Source organism: Ostrea edulis, chromosome 3 (genome assembly GCF_947568905.1).
Source record: "Ostrea edulis chromosome 3, xbOstEdul1.1, whole genome shotgun sequence".
Classification (NCBI taxonomy): Eukaryota; Metazoa; Mollusca; class Bivalvia; order Ostreida; family Ostreidae; genus Ostrea; species Ostrea edulis.
This window is the reverse complement of record NC_079166.1, coordinates 22537184-22560919: the sequence shown is the minus strand read 5'-3', so window position 1 is coordinate 22560919 and position 23736 is coordinate 22537184. Positions and strand designations below refer to the sequence as shown.

The window sequence follows — 23736 nt, the reverse complement described above, 5'->3', positions numbered from 1 at the left end:
CTGACATATCTAAGTGAAAAACGGACAACCTTTCGCTTGGAAATATAAAATTCTACTTTAACTTGGCATTATTTAGACGGATTTGGAAGGTTGAACAGAATTCATCATTTATTTAAAAGAAATATTTTGTTGTATTTCCCCATGCATGTCTTTGTCTTTTATCCTCAGTGATCACCAGAAAAAAAATTGTCACTTCTCTCTCCAGTCAGTTCCACAAAGTTCTGTGTGTTTCTGATTAATTGCCATGTTGAACATAAACAAACAAAACAAAAGATGCACATTATGAGTGTCATTGTGGCCTGAGGAGACAATGAAGTAAACACTGGTGGGCCTGCAGAGGTCAGTTTAAATCTCTAGTGACCAAATCATGAGTTACTGACACAGACTCGATTAGAAACACTGGCACACACACAGCACTGCCTGAGCAGTCCATCAGGAGTTGTCTCCCACAATCAGTTTACTTGGTGCAAATGTAAGAATAACATACTATTATCCTTATGTAGACACATGTTAATCTGTACATAAGAATTAGCAAACAATTAATGATACTTCATGATAACTACTGATTTCGTGCATGTACAATATTGACATCAAATCAAAGCCATGTATTTAGCTACTAGAATTGATTACAAATCTCTATTACATGCGCAGTAATAATTACGGGTTTATTGCATGCATGATACAAGTGATGTCACTATAGCTATATTGTACGTTACGAATCCACAATACACCCATTGTATAACTTCTCAATTTACATATATAATTGACTCTCAAAAAGTAAAACTTCACAAGATCGCAGCAAAAACAAACAAAACAAAAAAAAAACACATTGAGAGATCCCGAGTTTCTGAGAGTCCATAAACCACGATAACATATAGCACACAAATAACTGGGTATGCATTTTTACTGTGTATTTACGAGTTTCAATGTATTTTGGGTATATTCTTTATGTATACAATTATAGAGACATTATATAGGTACTGTTCTTTGCATAAGGATATAGGTATGTCAAATATTCATTTAGGGACTAGGTATGTAATATTCTGTATGTATTTAATGTTTAGATACTCCAGGGTATGTAATAGTCTTTGTATACATTTAGAGACTGGGGTGTAATATTCTCTATGATTGTATACATCTAGGGGTATTCTCTATATATAATACATTTAGAGACTGGGGGTGTAATATTCTCTATGATTATATACATCTAGGGGTATTCTCTATATATAATACATTTAGAGACTGGGTGTGTAATATTCTCTATGATTATATACATCTAGGGGAATTCTCTATGTATAATAATACATTTAGAGACTGGGTGTGTAATATTCTCTATGATTATATACATCTAGGGGTATTCTCTATATATAATACATTTAGAGACTGGGGTGTAATTCTCTATGATTATATACATCTAGGGGAATTCTCTATGTATAATAATACATTTAGAGACTGGGGTGTAATATTCTCTATGATTATATACATCTAGGGGTATTCTCTATATATAATACATTTAGAGACTGGGGTGTAATTCTCTATGATTATATACATCTAGGGGTATTCTCTATATATAATACATTTAGAGACTGGGGTGTAATTCTCTATGATTATATACATCTAGGGGAATTCTCTATGTATAATAATACATTTAGAGACTGGGGTGTAATATTCTCTATGATTATATACATCTAGGGGTATTCTCTATATATAATACATTTAGAGACTGGGGTGTAATTCTCTATGATTATATACATCTAGGGGAATTCTCTATGTATAATAATACATTTAGAGACTGGGGTGTAATATTCTCTATGATTATATACATCTAGGGGTATTCTCTATATATAATACATTTAGAGACTGGGGTGTAATTCTCTATGATTATATACATCTAGGGGTATTCTCTATATATAATACATTTAGAGACTGGGGTGTAATTCTCTATGATTATATACATCTAGGGGAATTCTCTATGTATAATAATACATTTAGAGACTGGGGTGTAATATTCTCTATGATTATATACATCTAGGGGTATTCTCTATATATAATACATTTAGAGACTGGGGTGTAATTCTCTATGATTATATACATCTAGGGGAATTCTCTATGTATAATAATACATTTAGAGACTGGGGTGTAATATTCTCTATGATTATATACATCTAGGGGTATTCTCTATATATAATACATTTAGAGACTGGGTGTGTAATATTCTCTATGATTATATACATCTAGGGGTATTCTCTATATATAATACATTTTGAGACTGGGGTGTAATATTCTCTATGATTATATACATCTAGGGGTATTCTCTATGTATAATACATCTAGAGACTGGGGTGTAATATTCTCTATGATTATATACATCTAGGGGTATTCTCTATATATAATACATTTAGAGACTGGGTGTGTAATATTCTCTATGATTATATACATCTAGGGGTATTCTCTATATATAATACATTTAGAGACTGGGGGTGTAATATTCTCTATGATTATATACATCTAGGGGTATTCTCTATATATAATACATTTAGAGACTGGGTGTGTAATATTCTCTATGATTATATACATCTAGGGGTATTCTCTATGTATAATACATCTAGAGACTGAGGTGTAATATTCTCTATGATTGTATACATCTAGGGGTATTCTCTATCTATAATACATCTAGAGACTGAGGTGTAATATTCTCTATGATTGTATACATCTAGGGGTATTCTCTATATATAATACATTTAGAGACAGGGGTGTAATATTATCTGTTTATACACTTAGGGACTGTATAATAGTATGCATTGCTTTCCATGTACATATGTTTCGGGATTGAGATGAACTTAATTAAAGGACTGAGCAATAGATGTTATTCCGAATTCATAAATTCATGTCCCGGGGGGACAGGTTTTAAAAATACTCTCTACATTTACCTTTAGGGACTGTAACCTCAAATTTTGTCTCAATGTCAATGGATATTGAAAACAAAATTCATTAATTTCTCCTTCTGAACTGATGTGGATAAAATTACACCTGAAGCCTCAAACCAAATTCATCCAATTTATATCATAGGAACATCATACATATCTAAAATTAGATTACATTGTCTAGTCTCTGCAACCTGTAGCTCGTATATTACCGCGAGCTGCACTGAAATGAACTCTAATCAACCTTGAAAAAAACCCTTTCAAATGATAATAACAAACTTTTGTTGAAAATTAATGAGTCCACAATGAGAGTTCTGATAGAGATTTGATGAAAACAGGCCCAAGAAAAAAATCTAGATAAAACAAATCTTGGAAGCAGTGGCTGGTGTGTCAGACAGCGGAACTACTCATTTGTAAGAATAGCTGTAATGATCTCAGGCTGGTGAGTCAAATAATTCAATTGCTGAGAAATCAATCGCAGTATGCCATTGCTTTAACCCAGCACAAAACACCTACGTTCTCTCTGACTTATCATGAGTTGTTTGTAGATCAAATGCCATTGTGTTTTTTTTCACGAGACAATGCCAAAAATGTTCTCACTACTGTACAACATTTTCTCTACATCGTAATGGAACATTTTTTTAGCATAGGGAGTGTTTTACATATCCAATTTATATTCCTCATCCGCGAGCACAAATTTGTCATAAAACAAATTGCGTGCCATTATTTACATATCAATTTTTTTTAGATGTTAAAATACATATCATTACAGTGATTTTAAAATTATTTTTTTATTCCACCTGTTTGAAACTGTGAGTGTCTCACTGCATGTGCATCCCTTCATATTCAGGTGGCTATTAGTTATCCCTGTGTATAACATTTAAACTGCATCTCTAGCTTTAAAAGATAGCATATCATTGAATGCATACCATATTCTCATTCTAGATTAATATGACCTTGACCTTTGACCTAGATAACAGGTCGACATTTTCTCCCTTCCACCTACACTGTACTGTATACAGCTTCCAATGCATGCCTATAGTTATTTTCACACTCTTTTCCAAAAACCTGTGCTTTTATATGTCCATTCAATAAGTACTCTAAATGTCATGGCCAGGTTTTATCCACTGCATGTTGATTTCATGGTTTGAACTAACAGGGAAAATACCAGAAATTAAACTGCTGCAAAAATATGTTTTTGTCCACATTTGCATTTAATTACTGACCATAACCTATGACCTATGCCAGAAATTAATTGGCATGAAGCTTAATTTTTTGCACTTTTCCTGTCGTCTCTTTAGTAATTGTAAGAAGGAAAACTTGAATGGCATTCTTTGTATGTATAGTGTAAGTAACATCATTTTATTCAAACAATGTTTGTCAGGCCTTGACCAACACAGTTGTCTGACCTTTTTGACCTAGAAATCAATATGGATCTTTTTCTCCCTACCTGTTATCTCTTTAGCAATCATGAGACTAAATGTATAGTGATGTCATTTATCTGGTGTCCAATGCCAAAATTCAATCACTGATTGTAACCTTGACCTATGACCTTTAGACTTAAAAATCAAAAGGAAACTCTCCCCTTACCAGTAATCTATGCAACAGAACTAGACATGGTGTTGGATCATTGTTACATTCAATCAATGGCTCTAACTTTGACCTCTGATCTTTTGACCCAGAGGTCGATAAAGACCTTTCTTTATTCATCTATTATCATATGATGGTATGTTTGAGACTAAAATCTCAAATAGTACTTTTTAGATGATGTTTACAACATTTTTCCAGAGACATGTACATATAGAGAAAAGTTGGCACATATTCCCTTTAACTTTGTTGTGAGGGAATTACAAATACTTAGCTGTGCTCCTGTTCAAATGGGGGGGGGGGGGATTCATAAAATATTTGATTGCATTTTCCATTTAGTATTCAAATCATTTTTACAAGGATGCTTCGACCTTACTCAAAAATCTTACTCTTCTGGAGTTTGAGATCAAAGGGCTTTAAGATGATTGATTGATTGAATATTGTTTAACGTCCCTTCTCGAGAATATTTCACTCATATCAAGACGTCGCTTCAAGATGACAAAAAATGTTATATGACAACAGAGATCACAATTGTCCCATTCCCCATAAGATGATGAAAAGCTCATTACACTTGACACAGTTAACCATTACTGCAGACACAGTTGACCATTGCTAAGGTTCTGAACACTGATATATAGATGCTGGTAGTGTTGAATTTTAAGACAGATGACATTAGAATTGCTATGATTATATTTACATAACCCAGTAATGCAAGCCTATTGATTGCAATGACTACCACACTTTATAATTAATGACTGTTGATGGGTCAGCACCAGTATCCCTGGTGAGTAAGACGACCAATTCAAAGACAACCAATATACCAATATCTGCTAAATGTGTCAGCAGGGTTAGAAATGGGATCTGCTTAAATTTTAATCAAATATATAAAAATTCTAATCACATATCACAATGAAATGTAGCATAATTTGAAACACTTTAATAAAACATGGGAATTTGTAAACACACAATGTGATATTATCCATCCCCTCTACACAGAACAGCCTCAGAACATTCCAACATGTGCAAGAATTCTTTTTCTAAAAAAATCATTTATCAGTTCAATTTGAATACAGTGAAATAACGTATAATAAAAAAAAAAAAAAACCTGCAGTCAAAAACTTATGAATTCCTGTCTATAATGAAAGTGTATAAAATCTCCATAACTCCGTGTTTGCAAAATTTTAAAAAGAACTAAATTGAATATGATGAATTTTGTGCTTTCAACAAAGTTTCATTGAGTACTTTATTTTACAGTACTTGCATAAATAGAAAACGGAAGAATAAAGAGGAACAATTCATTGAAATTTCAGAGTCGATGCATTCCGTCTGCTAGCACCTCTTACCTTGGAATTGTAGGTCTTGGGTTCCGCAGCATCCCAGACTGTTACTATGTAATCCAAAACCATTTTGACTCCAAAAATTCAACCAAGACGTGACTCCAAAAATAAAGAATTATGCCAAAATCAGGAACAAGGTTACATCCGAAATTTGAAAGTTCCAAGTCGCAGAAGCCCAGAAGTATTACATGCTGCCAAGAAGCATATTTTGGTCACCCTCCTGTGAATGCTCCACAATATTACATCAGAAACACACAAACGAATTGCTATACACCTGCACAAATGTCTGCTATCATTGTGTTTTTTATCGCAGAAAAAACAAAGTTAATACCGCAGCATTGTGGGTCTGCATTTACCAGTAGGATACCACAAAAACACAATATGCAACTGCAGTGTCTTAACAGCTCCACAGAAGTGAAAACTAATACGACCCGCCTCTTTTTTTTCCAAATCTTCAGAACAAGTGGTTTTTTAAAGGATCAAAATATTATCTCATTCAGAAGACAAACCCCAAGATGTGATGACTGAAGTGTTTAAGCAATTAAAAGGTCTGCTATTAAACAGCTAGTGCACATAACCTCTCTCCAAGCAGTCATTATGAAATCATCCAACAGATGCATTCCATTAAGAGTTAAAAACCCCACACACATAAAACTCAAATCACTGATAAAAGTTTGTCCTCTCTGGTCCCTGTGATTGATGTAATCCTTCATAAAGATTGTCATCAACGGCAAAATGAAGAATCTTTTCACTGGAACTCTGAATAGCGTAGAATTAAGAAGGGGGAAAAACGAACTTTCTGATGATTGCACACACTTGATTTTACTTTATACTCCTCTTGTGTTCAATGGATTAATGATTTGTTCTAAGAGTATCCAATATTTGGGGACATTTGGTGAATTAATGGCTGTTGGTCTTGTGTTATCAATTTTCTCATGGTCCAGTAATGGTTCGATCAATAGGTGACCCTCTTCATCTAATGCAGGAGTGTGCCAGAAATCAGAAAAATAACAAATATTGTGTCGACCATTAAAACATTAAGCAATCAATATAATGACCGTTATTATAGAATTCCAATATCCAACCGTTATATGTTTTTTTCTTCACATACAAAATCCCTTCCTCTTGTAAACATTTCATTCACAGCTGGATGTTTTATATTGAATTGTCCATGTACATATCCTTAGAATTCATAATAATATATTTGAAAAGTCAGGAGTTTCAAAATTCAACTTTCAAACCAATTGCACCAACTGCAAATTATTGTGGAAACTCCAGAATGGAAAAAAAAAAAACAAACCTAAACTCAGTCGGTAAAACCTCAAAATGAACAAAGATAAAAGAAATCTGGAATCAAATGGTGTATACACAGGAAAGCATTATATTAGCTCCACCTTTCATTTGATGATGAAGTTTGACGAAAACAACAGTTCTGCAGCGAGACTGGCCACACACCTTTATCTGTTCCGCTTATGACAGGATGAAAACTTGCATCTGGAACTGGGATGTTAACGTAAATTCATTGGAGAGGGGTGTTGCTTGTACCCTGGTCACTTATAAACCATTGTTGTGGCTGATAAATGGACTCCACAGTCTAGACAAATGGGCAGCCATGCACATCCTAGATCATTATAACTGCATCACATCTTTTTTTGTTTCTATAATGCAACAAAATAGAGGAGAGGGACGTCAGGAGGAAGTGAGATCATCTTAAAACAGACGGAAACCTTCACCTATCTTATAATTCCACACTCCCTCATGTTATGCTTTACTTATCAACAGTTTATTAAATTTGATAAAAGTAAATTCAATAAACCTGTTAGCCCAATTACACGATAAAACCACCAGCAAGTTCTTTGGTGGGGGAGTCTGCAGCGATCTGTTCAAATCTTTCCTACACCAGACTGGTTACATAACAATAGCAAGGAAAAAAGCTAATCCTCAAAGAAGCTATCGTCACTGACAGGGATTAAATGTTATTGTAATGGTCTCTCAGCGTGTGGCCTGATATAGTATGGAGTCTAACATGAATGATAACAGGCTAATCAATTCATTAGGATTTGATATAAAACATCAGTTCTGACGATTTTGTTGAGATAGACACCTCACGAGAAAATAAAGCGCATGATATCCTACGTGTTAGTATAATTAATTATCACATACACCATATAGAACAGGTTACAGAGCTGGTCTGCCTATGTGAGGAAGATGACACAGTTACTATTTTTAAAAAATCATTTAAAACTTTAAATCAGGTAATTTTAGCTACAGGTTGAAATTTGGTGGATTATTTTCCCTAAAAATTTTGCATTTTATTTGACAAATAAAACTGATGCAGTGGCCGAGTGGTTAGAGCGTTTGCCCCGCATGCAGAAAGCCGGGGTTCGAATCCCGGCTGCGACAGACCTAATTTAAGTCATTAAAATAGGTAGTGACAGTTCCATCGCCAAACGTTCGGCATCAGGTGTGAATGTCACGGGTCCTCGGAGATGACCTTAAAAACGGATGTCCCGTGGCACGCTAAAGAACCCTCACTGCTCAATGGCCGTAAGCACCGAGCATAGGCCTAAATTTGAAACCCTTCACTGGTCTTGGCGATGTCTCCATATGAGTGAAAAATTCTCAAGCGAGACATTAAGCAAGATACAATCAATCAATCGTCAAATAAAACTTTCTACACTTTTTATGAATGGATATTTAGGTGCTTTACCCGGTTTAACAAGTATCATTTTCTACATTTTGTTATAAATGGAAATTTTGGAGCCTCCATATTTTGGCAAATATTCTGCATCTCACGAAAACTAAAACATACAATCCCAACTCACAATTAACAGTTATCTGATATACAGCTATCAAAACTTCGGAATACTACCACAGTTTCAAAATGGCAAAATATAATCTATATTATCATAGATATAAGATACAATTTGATAATTGTAACAATCTTGAGTGATAATATTAGTATCTCGATAACTTTTTACGCTATGGGATACTGGAGCACAATTATTATAAGCATCAATGGCTCCAACACAGTTACTGCATAAATCTGATATGAATATATCAATGAAATATGTGATCATGGTGATAGGTAAAAAATGCCAGTGAAATTCTCTGTGTATTTCTAAAACAAACAAACTTTGTATCTTAAGAGATCATCTCTTTTCTGACGTCATCGTAAAACTGACACAACCTTAGATGCATAATTGATTATGCCTATATATTTTCGATAAGCATCAATTCATGTTTGTAAGCTTGATTTAACTGAAAGTTTCAATCAATTTTGAATCTTTAAAAAAATTGTTTTATGTGGTCGATATTAGTAATGTGCCCAACAATGAGTCGTACCTTTGCCAATACAGTAATTTAGTTGAGAGCCTCAGAATATCGCTGCTTTTAAGTTTTTATGATAGTTCATCTAGTTTTTTACTGAATATTTAATCTTACTGAATGTACAGGATGCTTAAACATCATTGCCTCATTATAAATGATTGACTAATGATAATTCATTTACGATGTGCTGCTATTGAAGAGGACAATTTGGAGACTATACCCAATAAATACTGAAGAGGACTATTTGGAGACTATACCCAATAAATACCGAAATTGGAAGTTTAGAAAATCCCAGATTTCTAGCTTGACCACCAAAATACCACTAGACTATCTTTGATCATTTCAGAACTTAAATGTTTTTATGCCCCCAAGATCGAAGATTGGGGGGATGGGTATTGTTTTTGTCCTGTCTGTCATTCTGTCTGAAACTTTAACCTTGCTAATAACTTTTGAACAGTAAGTGCTAGAGCTTTGATATTTCACATGAGTATTCCTTGTGACAAGACCTTTCTGTGGGTACCAGCATTGTTGACCCTGGGACCTTGACCTTGGAGTTTGACCTACTTTTTGAAAACTTTAACCTTGCTAAAACTTTAGAACAGTAAGTGATAGAGCTTTGATATTTCACACGAGTATTCCTTATGACAACACCTTTCCAGGGGTATTAATATGTTTTACCCTGCGACTTTGACCTTGGAGTTTGACCTCCTTCTTGAAAATTTTAACCTTGCTTAAAACTTTTGAACAGTAAGTGACAGAGTTTGATATTTCACATGAGTATTCCTTGTGACAAGACCTTTCCATTGGTACTAAATCTTTTAACCTTGACATCTGACCTACTTTTTAAAAAAATTGACATTGGTCATAACTTCTAAATGGTAAATGTTAGAGTTTCATGTTGTACATGAGCATTTCTTGTGACAATTAAGATCTTTCTACTTGTACCAAGATATTTGTCCTTGTGACCTTGGCCATCTTCGCAATCGGCCATTATCGGGGGCATTTGTGTTTCACAAACACATCTTATTTAGAATTAAAAAACAGAAATGAGTTCCTGAGAATGACTTCAGAAACACAATGTGGTCGACAATAGACATCTTGCTGTAATATCTTCCTTCCTCTAGCAGTATGACAGATTTACACACTTCAGCTCAGAGTATAGTTCTGTCTTCATACCTGACAAGCAGACAGGTATGTAGAGTACAAGTGAAAGCAATGGGTGATGCTGACAGATAGCGAGGTTCAGACTTAATATATAGGTAAGGTATTCTACTTCCAGACAACACATATAGGTTGAGTGATATTGTAGGTCCAGCAATATTTCAGACAAGATATATACATGTAGGTAAAATAATACATATATAATATATATATAATATAATACATATATAATATACAGGTCATGCAATATACCTTCAAACATAGTATATAGGCCATGCAACACACAATATACCTTCAAACATAGTATATAGGCCATGCAACACACAATATACCTTCAGACAGAGTATATAGGTCATGAAACACACAATATACCTTCAGACAGAGTATATAGGTCATGCAACACACAATATACCTTCAGACATAGTATACAGGTCAGGTAATATACATGACATACCTTTTGACATAATATATAGGTTGGGCAATATATGACATAGTTTCAGATCCATAAAATGTGAAAATTTGCATGGTAATTTTAATGAACATCTTTAGATTATTTTCTGCTGGGGTCTAGAGGACAGAGAGGGATACGGATGAACGGATGTCCCCATTCGCGTTGGTGCAGGGGACAAAAATAATTGGTGTTAATCAACTGCCTTTTTAATACACTTACAGTGAATAAAATGTATCAGTTTGAAACATTTTGAAGAAGCACATACAGCGAGATAATATATTGGCTAATACTGATTTTTCTAAGTAATTTTCTTTTTTCATGGTTGTAAAACATGATTGGATACATTAAATGTCAATCAATATTGTGACTATAATGTAAACACTTACAATCCTCAAAGTTTTTAAAAAATAATTTAGAAGTAATATTGAATGAATAAGATAGTAAAACAAGAATTATCACACCTATTTCTTTTACTTTCTTGAATTTATGAAAACTTGTGTAAATGTTGTATCAAACCAGTGATTTAATTAATTCAAACACAGTGTGGCAAATGCTTTACCCTTACTTCAAATCATCCAGCCTAAGGATTTTTTTACTTCAAAATATTACACCATTTTTCCAATTATTCCTGATAACTTGACACTCGATAGGCCTTTAGTAACCACAAAAACTCCTCCTGGGAGTCGTAGAACAGACTATTTTACAATACTCCTTCCTCGTCCATTATTACATTAAACCATGCAATCACCTCCCTCTATAATTGCTCAGGAATTCATACCTGCACATGGTTTCAGCATAGCAAATTTGTGCTTCAATTACTATTTCCACAGCCCCTTAATTAAAACTAATTAAGTGTGCATACAGATCTCATTATTTCCTGATTCTGTGGCATCACAGGTACTGTCTATATGCACATGTTACTGCATGGTAAAATTACACTTTAATTATCACTGTCGGCCTCTGATTATCATTACCCATAATCAGATTGTGCATCAACAGCATGCACTGTCTGTAGAGGAATGCACAGATGTTTCTCTTAACTAAGATTATCACAGCCGTATTATTATGCTATGGTAATTATACTTAACTGCTGAGGGAATTATTACATACTGTAAATTACTTTTATTTTAGACTTTATTTCTGTGTTCTTTATAATTACGATATCTATATACCGGTGAGTCATAATTTTTATGAATGTTCAGCCATAATTAAACAATACATATATACAAAATGATATCAACATCCTGAATACGCAGTATTAAGTCTTCCCCGGAAGACATGTGTCGCCTGCTAGTTCATTCTATATGTAATATATCACGTATAATGTTGAAAAAGTAAATTATTGAAATGGTTTTTGTCACTAAACAGGAAGTTGATAAGCGACAGATTCGAAAATGTCTTACACAATACAGTTGGCCACACTGATGCTCTGTGCCAAATATCAGGGAGTTGCCCCATGTGGTTCTTGAGAAAACTGTGACAGAAATTTTTTTGCTGTAAAAAATTCTAAGTCCCGGCAAACAGGAAGTTGATAAGCGACAGATTCGAAAATGTCTTACACAATACAGTTGGCCACAGTGATGCTCTGTGCCAAATATCAGGAAGTTGCCCCATGTGGTTCTTGAGAAAACTGTGACAGAAATTTTTTTGCTGTAAAAAATTCTAAGTCCCGGCAAACAGGAAGTTGATAAGCGACAGATTCGAAAATGTCTTACACAATACAGTTGGCCACAGTGATGCTCTGTGCCAAATATCAGGAAGTTGCCCCATGTGGTTCTTGAGAAAACTGTGACAGAAATTTTTTGTGACGACGATGACACCGCCAGACGACGACGCAGGACGACGGATAGTGATCCCTATATGTCGCCACTGCGTAACGCAGGCGACACAACAAGTTATCTGGAATACGCCACTTATATGGAAGTCGATGTCGATCCCTGGTCCCCACTAGAACTCCCAATAATCTAGAAAACAGTAATCTCAAATACCCTGCATATATCAAAGTGTCTTCAAGGTCCCAAGCCCTAATTCTACCCACTTAAGTCCAAGTGTGGTCAATACCAGGTCTAGTTACTCTACACATTCTCACCAGCACCTATTCACACCTGTTTAAACTGTGGGCTATTAATTAAGCCCCCCCCCCCCCCCCCCCACACACACCTTTTTGCTACCTATCTTAAAGTTGGGTTAATGGGTGTCTAATGCAGACTTTGACCATAATAGAATCAAATTCAGAACCATTCCTGTATTATACCTGTCCTTATCACTGATACTGTATTGATGATTAAGACATACTTTCTTAAAACCATCAGCATGCTTCAACGATAATTACGCCAAGATTTTCAAGTGTACACAAGATTTCAAGCCATAAAAGATTTGATAATACACATTAAATCAATAACATGGAGAATAGATAAAACACAGATTTTCAAAGTACACTTAAATTAAACATTAGTTATATGATGCTGGATAGAGATGTTGCACAACACAGACGACCTCTCCCCTGGAACTCCAGGGGATCGAGTGCGGGGTGGGTCCGCTTACAGTAGACCTGAATTACACTGTTTTTCAATGACAGTGATAGAAAATTGTTTAGTGATTTCCTGTTTATACAGTGTTATGTAACAGTTCTTTATAACTCAAATATAAATAACAGAATACAAACAAATTTGTTTTACTTTACAGTGCAAGTGCTCTACGCATCAAACAAACCTGTACAAACAGAGGGGAAGTCACCGAAATGATTTCCTGAAGACATATTCGGCTATTTCGAACCTCTAGAAATCTCAAAAGTTTTGTCAAAGACGATACAGATATTTGAATGAACATGTAAAACTTTCTTCAAGAATCTTACTTTCACAATCAATCAAATTCACGAATTTACATAACTTAGAATCTAAACGAAAAGGTGTAATACAGTATAATCTATACATTTTCAGATTATATACGGTACTCTAGGTGGATCCAAGAAATTCAAAGGAATGGTCTAAAAAAAATAATACATTAATCAGATTCAAAGTTCCAGTAAACGGTCAATTATTATGCAAATGTAATGGAGGAATCTTCATTCTTCAGTTACTAAAATCATTACTATTTCTACAGGAAATGTCAATTACATTTATCATCAATAAAAAATTCATCCTGAATCAAATCCCTAGACATCCCATATGCTGCATTGGTACATAATCTAATCTCTCCACTGATAAGACATGGAAGACATTTTGATGACCACTGTGGTCAGTGTTAAAACCACACTAAACCCTCATTTAATGAACTCCACCAGAAGGTCCCCGGTATTGACTCATGTTGACATGACCATATTGTCCGTGCTGCGAGAAAACAGTTAGTCATCCTCCTAATCGGCCTCTCCAATATTTGTTCCTTAATTGCTGTGGAGATGCTGCTTATGGACTTCTTCCATGGCTCTGGCTTGACCCCAGACCACCTCGCGGTGAGGATGACTAAGACAATGGAGCTCGGAGAGGCATAAAGTGGCAAGGAATCCATTTCAGTTGCAAATTTGTCACTCCAAACTGTTGCCAAAATGTGGGGATATTGACAATGTCTGCTACTAGTAATGGATATTGGTTAGCCCCATTAAAATTCCTAAACAATGACAAACATTTATTCTAAAGTCACCCAGTCTTAAGTTTATTCACTATACTCACAAAATCCTCTGATTATAAGTCAGAAAGAGCTATATTTCACTGCACATCAAATCGTCAACAAGTTCTTTAATCAATACCTTACTCCTACAAGTAAGCGCCTCGGTAAATCTTAATGCTCCTTATATATACTTCAGATTCTCGCATCCAAATGCCATTTTTCAACAAGCAAGTTCCAACTGAATTTGGTCGGAAAAGTTTCTAAGTAAAATCTACACAAATATATCACCATATTTGTACTTAAATCTTTAATTATTGTTCATTAGATATTGTCCAATCAGCTAATTTCTAATATCCTTTGGAAAGGTTGATACTGCATGAATTTTAAAATCTCATTCGAACGGTGCACAAGATTATAAAAGTCAGTTCTTTATTATCACTATTTTCCTGACAATTTTCTTGCCTCTTTTGGACTCAGTTTGTATTTAGTAACTTTTGCATTCCATTCTGTATTGTTTAACTTAACCACCATCACCTTATAGATTTATAGATTGGCTTTCCCTTCATTTTAAAACGATGATCGAGTGCTAATGATTTTTGTCACATATGTGATTTGGTTTAGAGTACGTAAGATGGAAAAGGCGAAACATATGACTTTTAGTAAACCTCAAATTGAAGTGGAATATGTTGAAAATTTGATTGATTTTCAGGGGAGTGAATTCAGATAGGAGAATATTTTAGAGGGTATGAGGAAATTAAATAAAATGAATTCAGATGCAATGAAAAGAAAAGCAAAAATACATCTACATGGTAATAAAGAATAGTAAGTGTCGCAGCTGAACCTCAAACTGGCTGCATGGCTAGCATATTGCTCAGGCATTATCTTGTTCATTACTTCATGAACAGCTTACATTGTCATTTACTAATTGCCCCCACCCGCACCATGTAAACTGTCAATAGAAGAGCTAATGTCATCAATTAATATCATTTCAAAATAAATCCAAAACCACTGCACCATCAAGGCAATTTAGACAATCTGTTCAGGTGTAGTGCAAAAAGAAATCGCCATTGCACTGACCAATAATTGGTAGCTCAACTGGTAGTGTTCGTTACCAGTGTGAATGGGGAAGAAGTGATTGTAAGCCATGACAGAGCAGGGTCATCAAAATAGCTAACAACTGTTTGCCAAGAACTCTTTTGGTGCTAGTTGTGGGTCTTTTGGATGAAACCTTAAAAACAGAAGTTTTCTTTGCGGTAAATGTTCGTATGATAAGGAGCACGGATCATAATGCTATTACATCACTTAAAGTGTCTAGCATACCCAGTACTGAACAAACTCAGTGTCACACCATCTAAATCTGATGAAATCTCCAATGTGAAAGATACTTAAATAGATGTAACACTTCATCAATTAATAAAAAAAATGATAATCAAAATCATGTACAATCATGGATGTTGAGAACAGAGTGATGAATGGGGAAGGGGGGGGGGGGGGGGTGATGAGGCAATAAATTTATAGACTTGGCAATAATATGGTAAGAAACAATAGTGGGAAGTATGTAGATAATTAATGGGGATAATCAAATATAGATGAGTCAAGACGTGACTGCATGTACTATTTCTGCTATAGCATGCAGTCGGATGTACTTTTACAAGAACCTCAAACTTTTTTCTCTGCATCTGAACCAGAACCAATATCTGAAACACCGGTATACCGCCTGTTTTCCTTTCATTCAGCTTTAAGAAAATTGTCTTACCTTTATAGTTCCTTCAAACAACATCTTGGGCAATAATCTCCTCCACTAATCCAAACATATGGGCTGATCACCGCACTATCTGTTTCACTTATAACACACAGATGATGAGCAGAAACAAAGACATGCAGTGTTCTCTTGTTAAGGCACCAAACAAAAAATACTAGAAAAGCACCATCAAAAGATTTCTTCACCTGGCTGTGAGGGAGATGGGTCTATCTAATTAACAGATCAAAAGAATAACTGTCTTGCTTTCTCCCAGCTTCAGAAGTTTCAGGTATTCTTACATTTGTTTGTGGAGTCTGACTGACTATCACTGAGAATCAGATGTCCTGACTAGTAAAAAAAAAGAGCGTCTCTGCAATAGGTGGCAATTCACATCCAAATGATGGGGAGAGATTGGAGGAAAATGGCTATTTCTCTTTCTCCAGAATCAACGAAATTGATGTAAAGTTGCCACTTTGCACAAAAAACAAATCTTTAAATAATTAAAATGTCAGGCTTCTCTTTGGCTGTTCAGCTTCATTTTCCATGCTCTCCATGAATAATTTATGATCTGCTTTCATCCATTCACATACAGTTATATTATATGCTCGCTAAACAATTTCAAATATAATTTTTCAATCCCCAACACTACATAATAAATCTCTCCTCAAACTTCTGGATTAATCCCAACATATGTCACAAATGCAACACATGGTAAAGTGTTTTTTTTCCCTAAATATTGTTCTATTAAGAACTACACAAATCCGCAAATATTTGTTCAACAATCAAATCAAGTGAAAAAACAAGTTTTTTAAAAACTGAGGCAAATTAAAGTCTGCATACACTGATCAGAATCTGCTTCACCACAGAAACATCCAGACAAAACATCTACGATTTAAAACAAAAATCTCCAATCTGATAAAAATTCTCCAATTTGCTAATCTTCTGTTCCAGACACAAAAGTCAAAACAATTGATAAAATTGAATAAAACGTTCCTTTTTCTTCCTTTGATCTATCACATTTTTAAAAAAGAAGTGTTAACCACACAAGATGCTTCTGACTGAAGCTTCAATCAGATCTTCAATCAACTTGTCAAGGCTGATGCAGCAACTAATTGGCGGAGCAAGGTAGCAACAATTCCCCTTTAACCCCACAGCATCTGGTGCTGCAAGTCTGTGTGACTCCGCTACAGGATCTGGTCAGCTATGTAATGACTGATATCATCATTTAACACTACAAGTATCTCTTCCCTAGGCATTCTATGAATGATGAACTTGCATGTATTTCAACAAGAGATCAAAACTAGCTGTGAAAATGTAAAACAATATCATTCTCATCAGCGAGTGAATCAAATAAAAAAAATTAAGAATTGTTTTTCCATTGAATCTTCTTTTAATTGTTTAATCAAAATTTGCTTCAAGTGGAGCTTAATAATCCAGAAAACTAACAATTAAACTTCAGTCAGGCCAAATGCAGAAAACAAAACAACCAAAATTAAATATTCCAATTCTTTAGAAGTCCAAACTCAAATGGACAATCCGCTGAAGCTGAAATACAATGTCATCAGCAGGAATTTCATCTGGATAGTCCACGACTCTCAGCCCTCGTGTCTTGATGATTTTCCAGCTCACCTATACTCTCATCTCATAAATATCCATTAGCTATGCAACTCATTTACAACATCAAAAGAACAGATTGTCTATCGGGGAGTATTTTGTTGCTTTTTTACTTACAAGTATGTGGGCTGATTTGCAAAATATCGTGTTATGTCAGAAGAAATCAATCCACTCTACATATTGTACTGTGTATAACAAAATCAATGGGACCGAGACTTACACCCAAGCATATAAAGCTGCATATAAACTGTAATTGTAGAAAATTGTTCTTATAATGCCAACACATTCCTTGCCACATTCTCTTGAAGTACCAAAAATTCATTTGAAATAGATCAAATTTTTAGAAAGATTGACTTTCATTTATTCAAAATTGACAATTCTGTCTTGTGAAAACATGCAATAGTTTTGAAACTTTGTCCAAGGCACATTGAGACAGACGGGATCGACCAACAGACGGATAGCAAGACGGCAGACAATTAGTGAGGACCAATGTGTTACTGAAACCTATTCATGAAATCAACTTTAAAAGTTAGGAACAGTATGTCGGCTGCAAATGAGATGAATTCCCAAAATATACTTTTGCTTCATTAATAGAGATATTGATCAATGTAGGTTCCTAATAAAATGTAATAAATTGCTGACAAAATGATTAGAATATATTCGAATCATTCCCCGACAGTACATATTCACTCTTTTGTCTCCGTTTTCAGACCCCCTCAGGATCGTAATCAATGTCATATAACATCATAGAACAGTCTATTTTCTGGTGCACAGCATCACAAATTGTATCTATTAGTCTGTCTAGACGTCAATAAAATCGCCTTATTTTGTAACTGCTGGTCAAATGAGAAAGTCGATTTTTCATCCAATCATCAACTCTATTTTACACAGATTTTACTAAACGGTTTGGTACAAATTTGAATTTATCAATTGAATGTTGATGATTGAATCAGACATTTGCTTCAGCAGACTTTCGCTGTTTTATTCCCATCTCGAGACTACATGGAAGGGCATCAGACACATGAACTTCACTTCAAATACCAGAATACATGTACATTGAGTTGTAAAAAAGAATTTTCTTTGTCCGATACATTCTCAACAAAATAGTATTCTTTAGCAAAACCATGAAATTATGCTCACAAATATTAAGAATTACAACACCACATGTATAACTGTTTACACTGGACATTCAGCTTCTTGACTAGCATACACCCACCCCTCCCCGAAACTCGATCGAAATCAAGATATTACATCCATCATTCCACAAACTTCTGGTATAAAAACCTGATGATGGAGAGAATGATTTAGAAGCACCCGTGGGTAACCGACGATGTGTCCTACTCAGATGAGGGGAAAGTGTTTCATTTACAAATTTTATATAGTACATAGTTTTATTTTTTGCATATTTTAAACGATTTATATTTGGGTGTTTTTCCATGGTTTTCACAATCCATGAGAGAGAGAGAGAGAGAGAGAGAGAGAGAGAGAGAGAAAGAGAGAGAGAGAGAGAGATGCTTAACTATAAATAAATTAGTCCAAGACTTCCACCTTCATCAAAGGATTCCTATTTGTTATTTTTCAAGGCAATTTGTTACAATTGTTCAATTAGTAACACATGACTTATTTAGATAGCAGATCATTTCGCAGATTTTTAAAAAAAAAATTTGTTGTTGTTGCATGACTATGAGACCATCCTTCCTTTCCATTATAAATCAGCCCATCTCTACAGAGGAAAATTAAAGAGGAGTAACTCTTGGACAAGATTCAATTTATCACAAACAAGTTCCACTATCCATCATATTGTTATATATACACTTTCTTGTAAAATATTTAAATCTGATTGGCCGAGACATTTTTGCACTTCCCCTGTGGACCTCTAGGGTGATATGTATCTAGCAATATAAAACATTGTTGACAACAACTTCAAAAATATTTATCCCTAAAAAATCTTTGTCAACCTCGGCTGTGCTTAAAAATGGATCACAATGGTTTTCTTTCTGTGAAAATTTCCCACATTACGCTCAACTAAAGATATACTAATTATATATTAATGCCACTTAATTGTCAGCTAACAAGTACTGTAAATTTTACTAATTTTTTCTGTATAATTTATTTTCGTGAAACTGAATTAAATTAATTGCAATACATTAATTTCTGTGAAATCAAAGTTTGTAAATTGGTTTCGTCACTGAAGGACAACACAAGAGATTTTGTTTAGAACGAAAAATAACTTTAAGAATTTTATTGACTCACAAAGTCAAAAAAATTATCTACAGCAAAAAATAACCATATTGACAGTAAAGGCCTGCGCAATGTGGACTTTGATGTTGGAGAAAACCGGAGTATCCAAGGTAAAAATCACCACATACAAGTGGGAAACCACCACACTTACAACCTCTACCAATCACAAGGGTGGAACACGAGTTCCAGTAGCGAGAAAAGTGTACGTGTTAACCACTACCCTATCTGCACTATAAACTTAATGATAGAAACTTACCCCAATTTTCTTCCAGTATTTACTCATTCTCAACGAGACAGATCAGGAAATCATGATGAATCTATACACTGGGATCTGAACAGAAACTGAGAGTATCCCCAAAAGATTACACATCAAAACATCCCCATTCATCATACATTTCCTCGATCATTTGCCTGAAGAAGCCATAGCATGTACGCTGATTTTGATTGTCTTAATAACTCAATTTTGTGTTCCTTTGATGTCTATAGACTCTCTCTGATGAAGATTAAAAGCCCTTATTTCTCTTTTGTGTGGAGATAAATCATATAGCATCTCTCATAGAACCACAAAGTTTGAACATAAGTGATGGGGGGTTTCATTGGGGGAGGAAAGTAATATTTAAGAGGGAAAAAAACATCATTGAAAATTTATGGACGTTTCATTTGGTTTATATTAACTTGCATCAATATCGAACAACTTTGTGAAAATCTATCTTCATTTGCACAAACAGCAGTCTGAGAGTTCATAGCAACACATGTATGTACAATGTATCTTATTGATTATAATGTCTCAACTCATCTCCGATACATTAGTGCCCTCCATTTGCAATAACAAAATGTATAAAAATTTAATTCACAAGCCTCGATCAAATCCTCTTTTAATTCACAACCAGATGCAAAACCACCATTAGTAAACCTGCATAAACACTTGATTATGTAAGGATATCTCTTTCTTTTCAAAACCACCCAGGGTCACCATAATGTTTGCAAACACTAAGAGTATAATGCAGCCATTTTTATCAGTGTCAAGTTCCATTAACTTGCACTATAGAGAAGATGTCCTCCATAGATATAAGCACTTGGCTCCCATGCTGCTTAAAAGGACACCATTACATAAGAACCGCTTTAAGTCCACTTGGGGAGACCACAGGCTGATAAGTTATCAGCACAGTCGGAAGCAACCAATCAATACATCCCTTTATTTGATCATAATGTGCTTAATGAACCAATCAAAGAATCAGTTACATGCTTAAGTTAATGTAGATTAGCCAATCAATAGATGCATCACACAGAGACAATGAATTTGTTTCCAATGGAAATTGCAGATTATTCGGTTTTAAGGGCTTCTATGCAAGAAAAAGCTTTTGATGTGATGTATCTCACCAAAGTATCTCTGATGTTCATCTTACAGAGTTAGAGTGTAACAGAAATGTTTATTTGATACAATACTGATGTGCTGTCAGTTTTCATCATGTGTTCCATGTTGTTTTCTGCATTAAATCTTTTTAGTCCAAATTATGAACACATTTCCTAAAACTAAGTGTTTTAAAACTTTAAGATAACAAATTCATTAAAATATTTTGAATAAGGTTTTCTTTCAGTCCAATTCTGTCAAGAGTTAACAGTTGGTAAAAGCAATTGGGCTGCATGCATTAATTGTCAGTTTGATTTTCTTTTCTTTGACACAGTACATTCTTTGATACAATATGCACAGATCAAATTTGACACATTTTCATATGTACTGAATTTGACACACTTTCATGTGTACAGAATTTGACACAATATGTCCATAGTATGTACAGAATTTGACACATTTTTATATACACAGAATTTGACACATTTTCATATGTATAGAATTCGACACATTTTTATAAATATGTACAATATTACAGAATTTGACACAATAATTTGACACAGTATGTACAGAATTTGACACAATAATTTAACACAGTATGTACAGAATTTGACACAATATTACAGAATTTGACACAATAATTTGACACAGTATGTACAGAATTTGACACAATAATTTAACACAGTATGTACAGAATTTGACACAATATTACAGAATTTGACACAATAATTTGACACAGTGTGTACAGAATTTGATATGTATACAGACTTAAACCCGGTGACACAGCAGAATATATACACACGACAAATTCAAACCAACACTTTACTATTTCAAGAGTTATTTCTTCTATTCTTGGTTTACTTCAGATAGGTCCCACTGTAATCAATCAATGATACTACTCCACAAATTACGGTATTTATTACTTCCATTAAACCAGTTTTTAGAGCAGAGAGGAAACTGTGCACAAATTTCATTGCCTTTCTCCGATTAAGGATTTAATCAAGCATCAATATCTTTCACCTTTAAATCCTGCATTCAAAGACTTATTGCTTCTTAATTTGTTTTCGGTGACGACTGACTCTACACCCTGACCCGATACCGTAACCATGTAATTTCCTTTTGGTGACAATTTGATTGACGATTTGGCAGTATTTGACATCAGGCTTGCTGATAACCGTAACTACTGATTTTCTGGTACTTTAATAACATCTTCAAAATAACTCGTATCATATGGAATGTCTATGGTAATTGTAGCAGAAAAAGAGAAAGGGGAGAGAGAGAGAGAGAGAGAGAGAGAGGGGGGGAGGAGAGAGGGAGGAAGAGAGATAGTGGGAGAAAGAGAGGGAGAGAAAGAGAGAAAGGGAGATAGAGAGGGTCAGAGAGAGAGAGGGGAGGAGAGGAAGAGAGAGAGGGGGAGGTAGAGAAATAGAGAATGGGAGAGAGAGAGGGAGAGAAAGAGGAAGAGAGAGGGAGATAGATAGAGAAGGTCAGAGAGATGGGGAGAAAGAGAGAGGGGAGCAAGCAAGAGAGAGAGAGAGACTGAGAGAGAGAGAGAGAGAGAGAGAGAGAGAGAGAGAGAGAGAGATGATGATGATGAGGGAGCATATTTTGTATTTTTCTTGGATTAATGTCCTGCTCCTCCCTACAATATAAACACTTTAACTATTAATTATCTATCAAAACTGTACAATCCTCCTGAGGGTCATCAATAATCATAGAAATTAATCAAACTAGCACTTGGGGGATACAGCGGAACTTCAGGTGTGATTAGTTTCCCATAAATCAGGATTTGTTTTGCATAAAACACATTAGCGAGATGCTATCAGAAGGGAGATAACCCAATCTTCTCCTGCAGTTGACTGGCTTGTTGACTTTTGCTCAGCTATCTCTGGCGATAATCGGAGAGGTGAACTAGTCATATTTCTTTTCTTTCAATAACAGGTGGGTTGGATATACCTGTAATTATCTCACGTTAGTAGTGCTGTTGATCTTTAGGTGAATGCACTCAATCTGATCAAGTTCAATGTTGTCGGGGTGTTTTTTTTTTCACTTGCACACTTCACATTGCAGGGAGTCTTTGAATCAAGTTTCAAGAAAACTTATAAATCAACTAGCACACAAAATCATGAGGTTCAATGGAGAATCAAGAAACTGTACAATTAATTACAGCTTACTCCAATCCTACTGAAATTGGTTATTTTGAAATGTTACTTATTTTTTAAATGAAAAAGTAATTTCCCAACAACATTTTCTGCTTTCTTTGCATTAAATGTTATTCATTAGAAACTGCTTACATCAAAATACATTTCATAATTTAAAGTATATTTTATTAACAGTCTGCTGAGCTGGTACATGGGAGATACAGAGGTCACAAGTCACAAGTCTTTGTTATG

General features: G+C 34.7%; 1 protein-coding gene across 3 annotated transcripts in view; it reads right to left on the bottom strand.

The window, feature by feature from the left end:
* The window catches only part of LOC125673788 (neuron navigator 3-like), a 125379-nt gene extending 108133 nt beyond the window's left edge, over positions 1 to 17246 (bottom strand). For 2 of the 3 annotated variants that reach the window (XM_056157564.1, XM_048910592.2), the window contains exon 1: positions 5855 to 7787. In XM_056157564.1, coding sequence (XP_056013539.1) covers positions 5855 to 5917 — 63 coding nt within the window. In that variant the 5' untranslated portion in view covers positions 5918 to 7787. Of the gene's footprint in view, positions 1 to 5854; positions 7788 to 16152 lie in introns of those variants that run through there. The other variant, XM_056157563.1, reaches the window with a different exon arrangement.
* Between the last annotated feature and the right edge of the window lie 6490 nt (positions 17247 to 23736).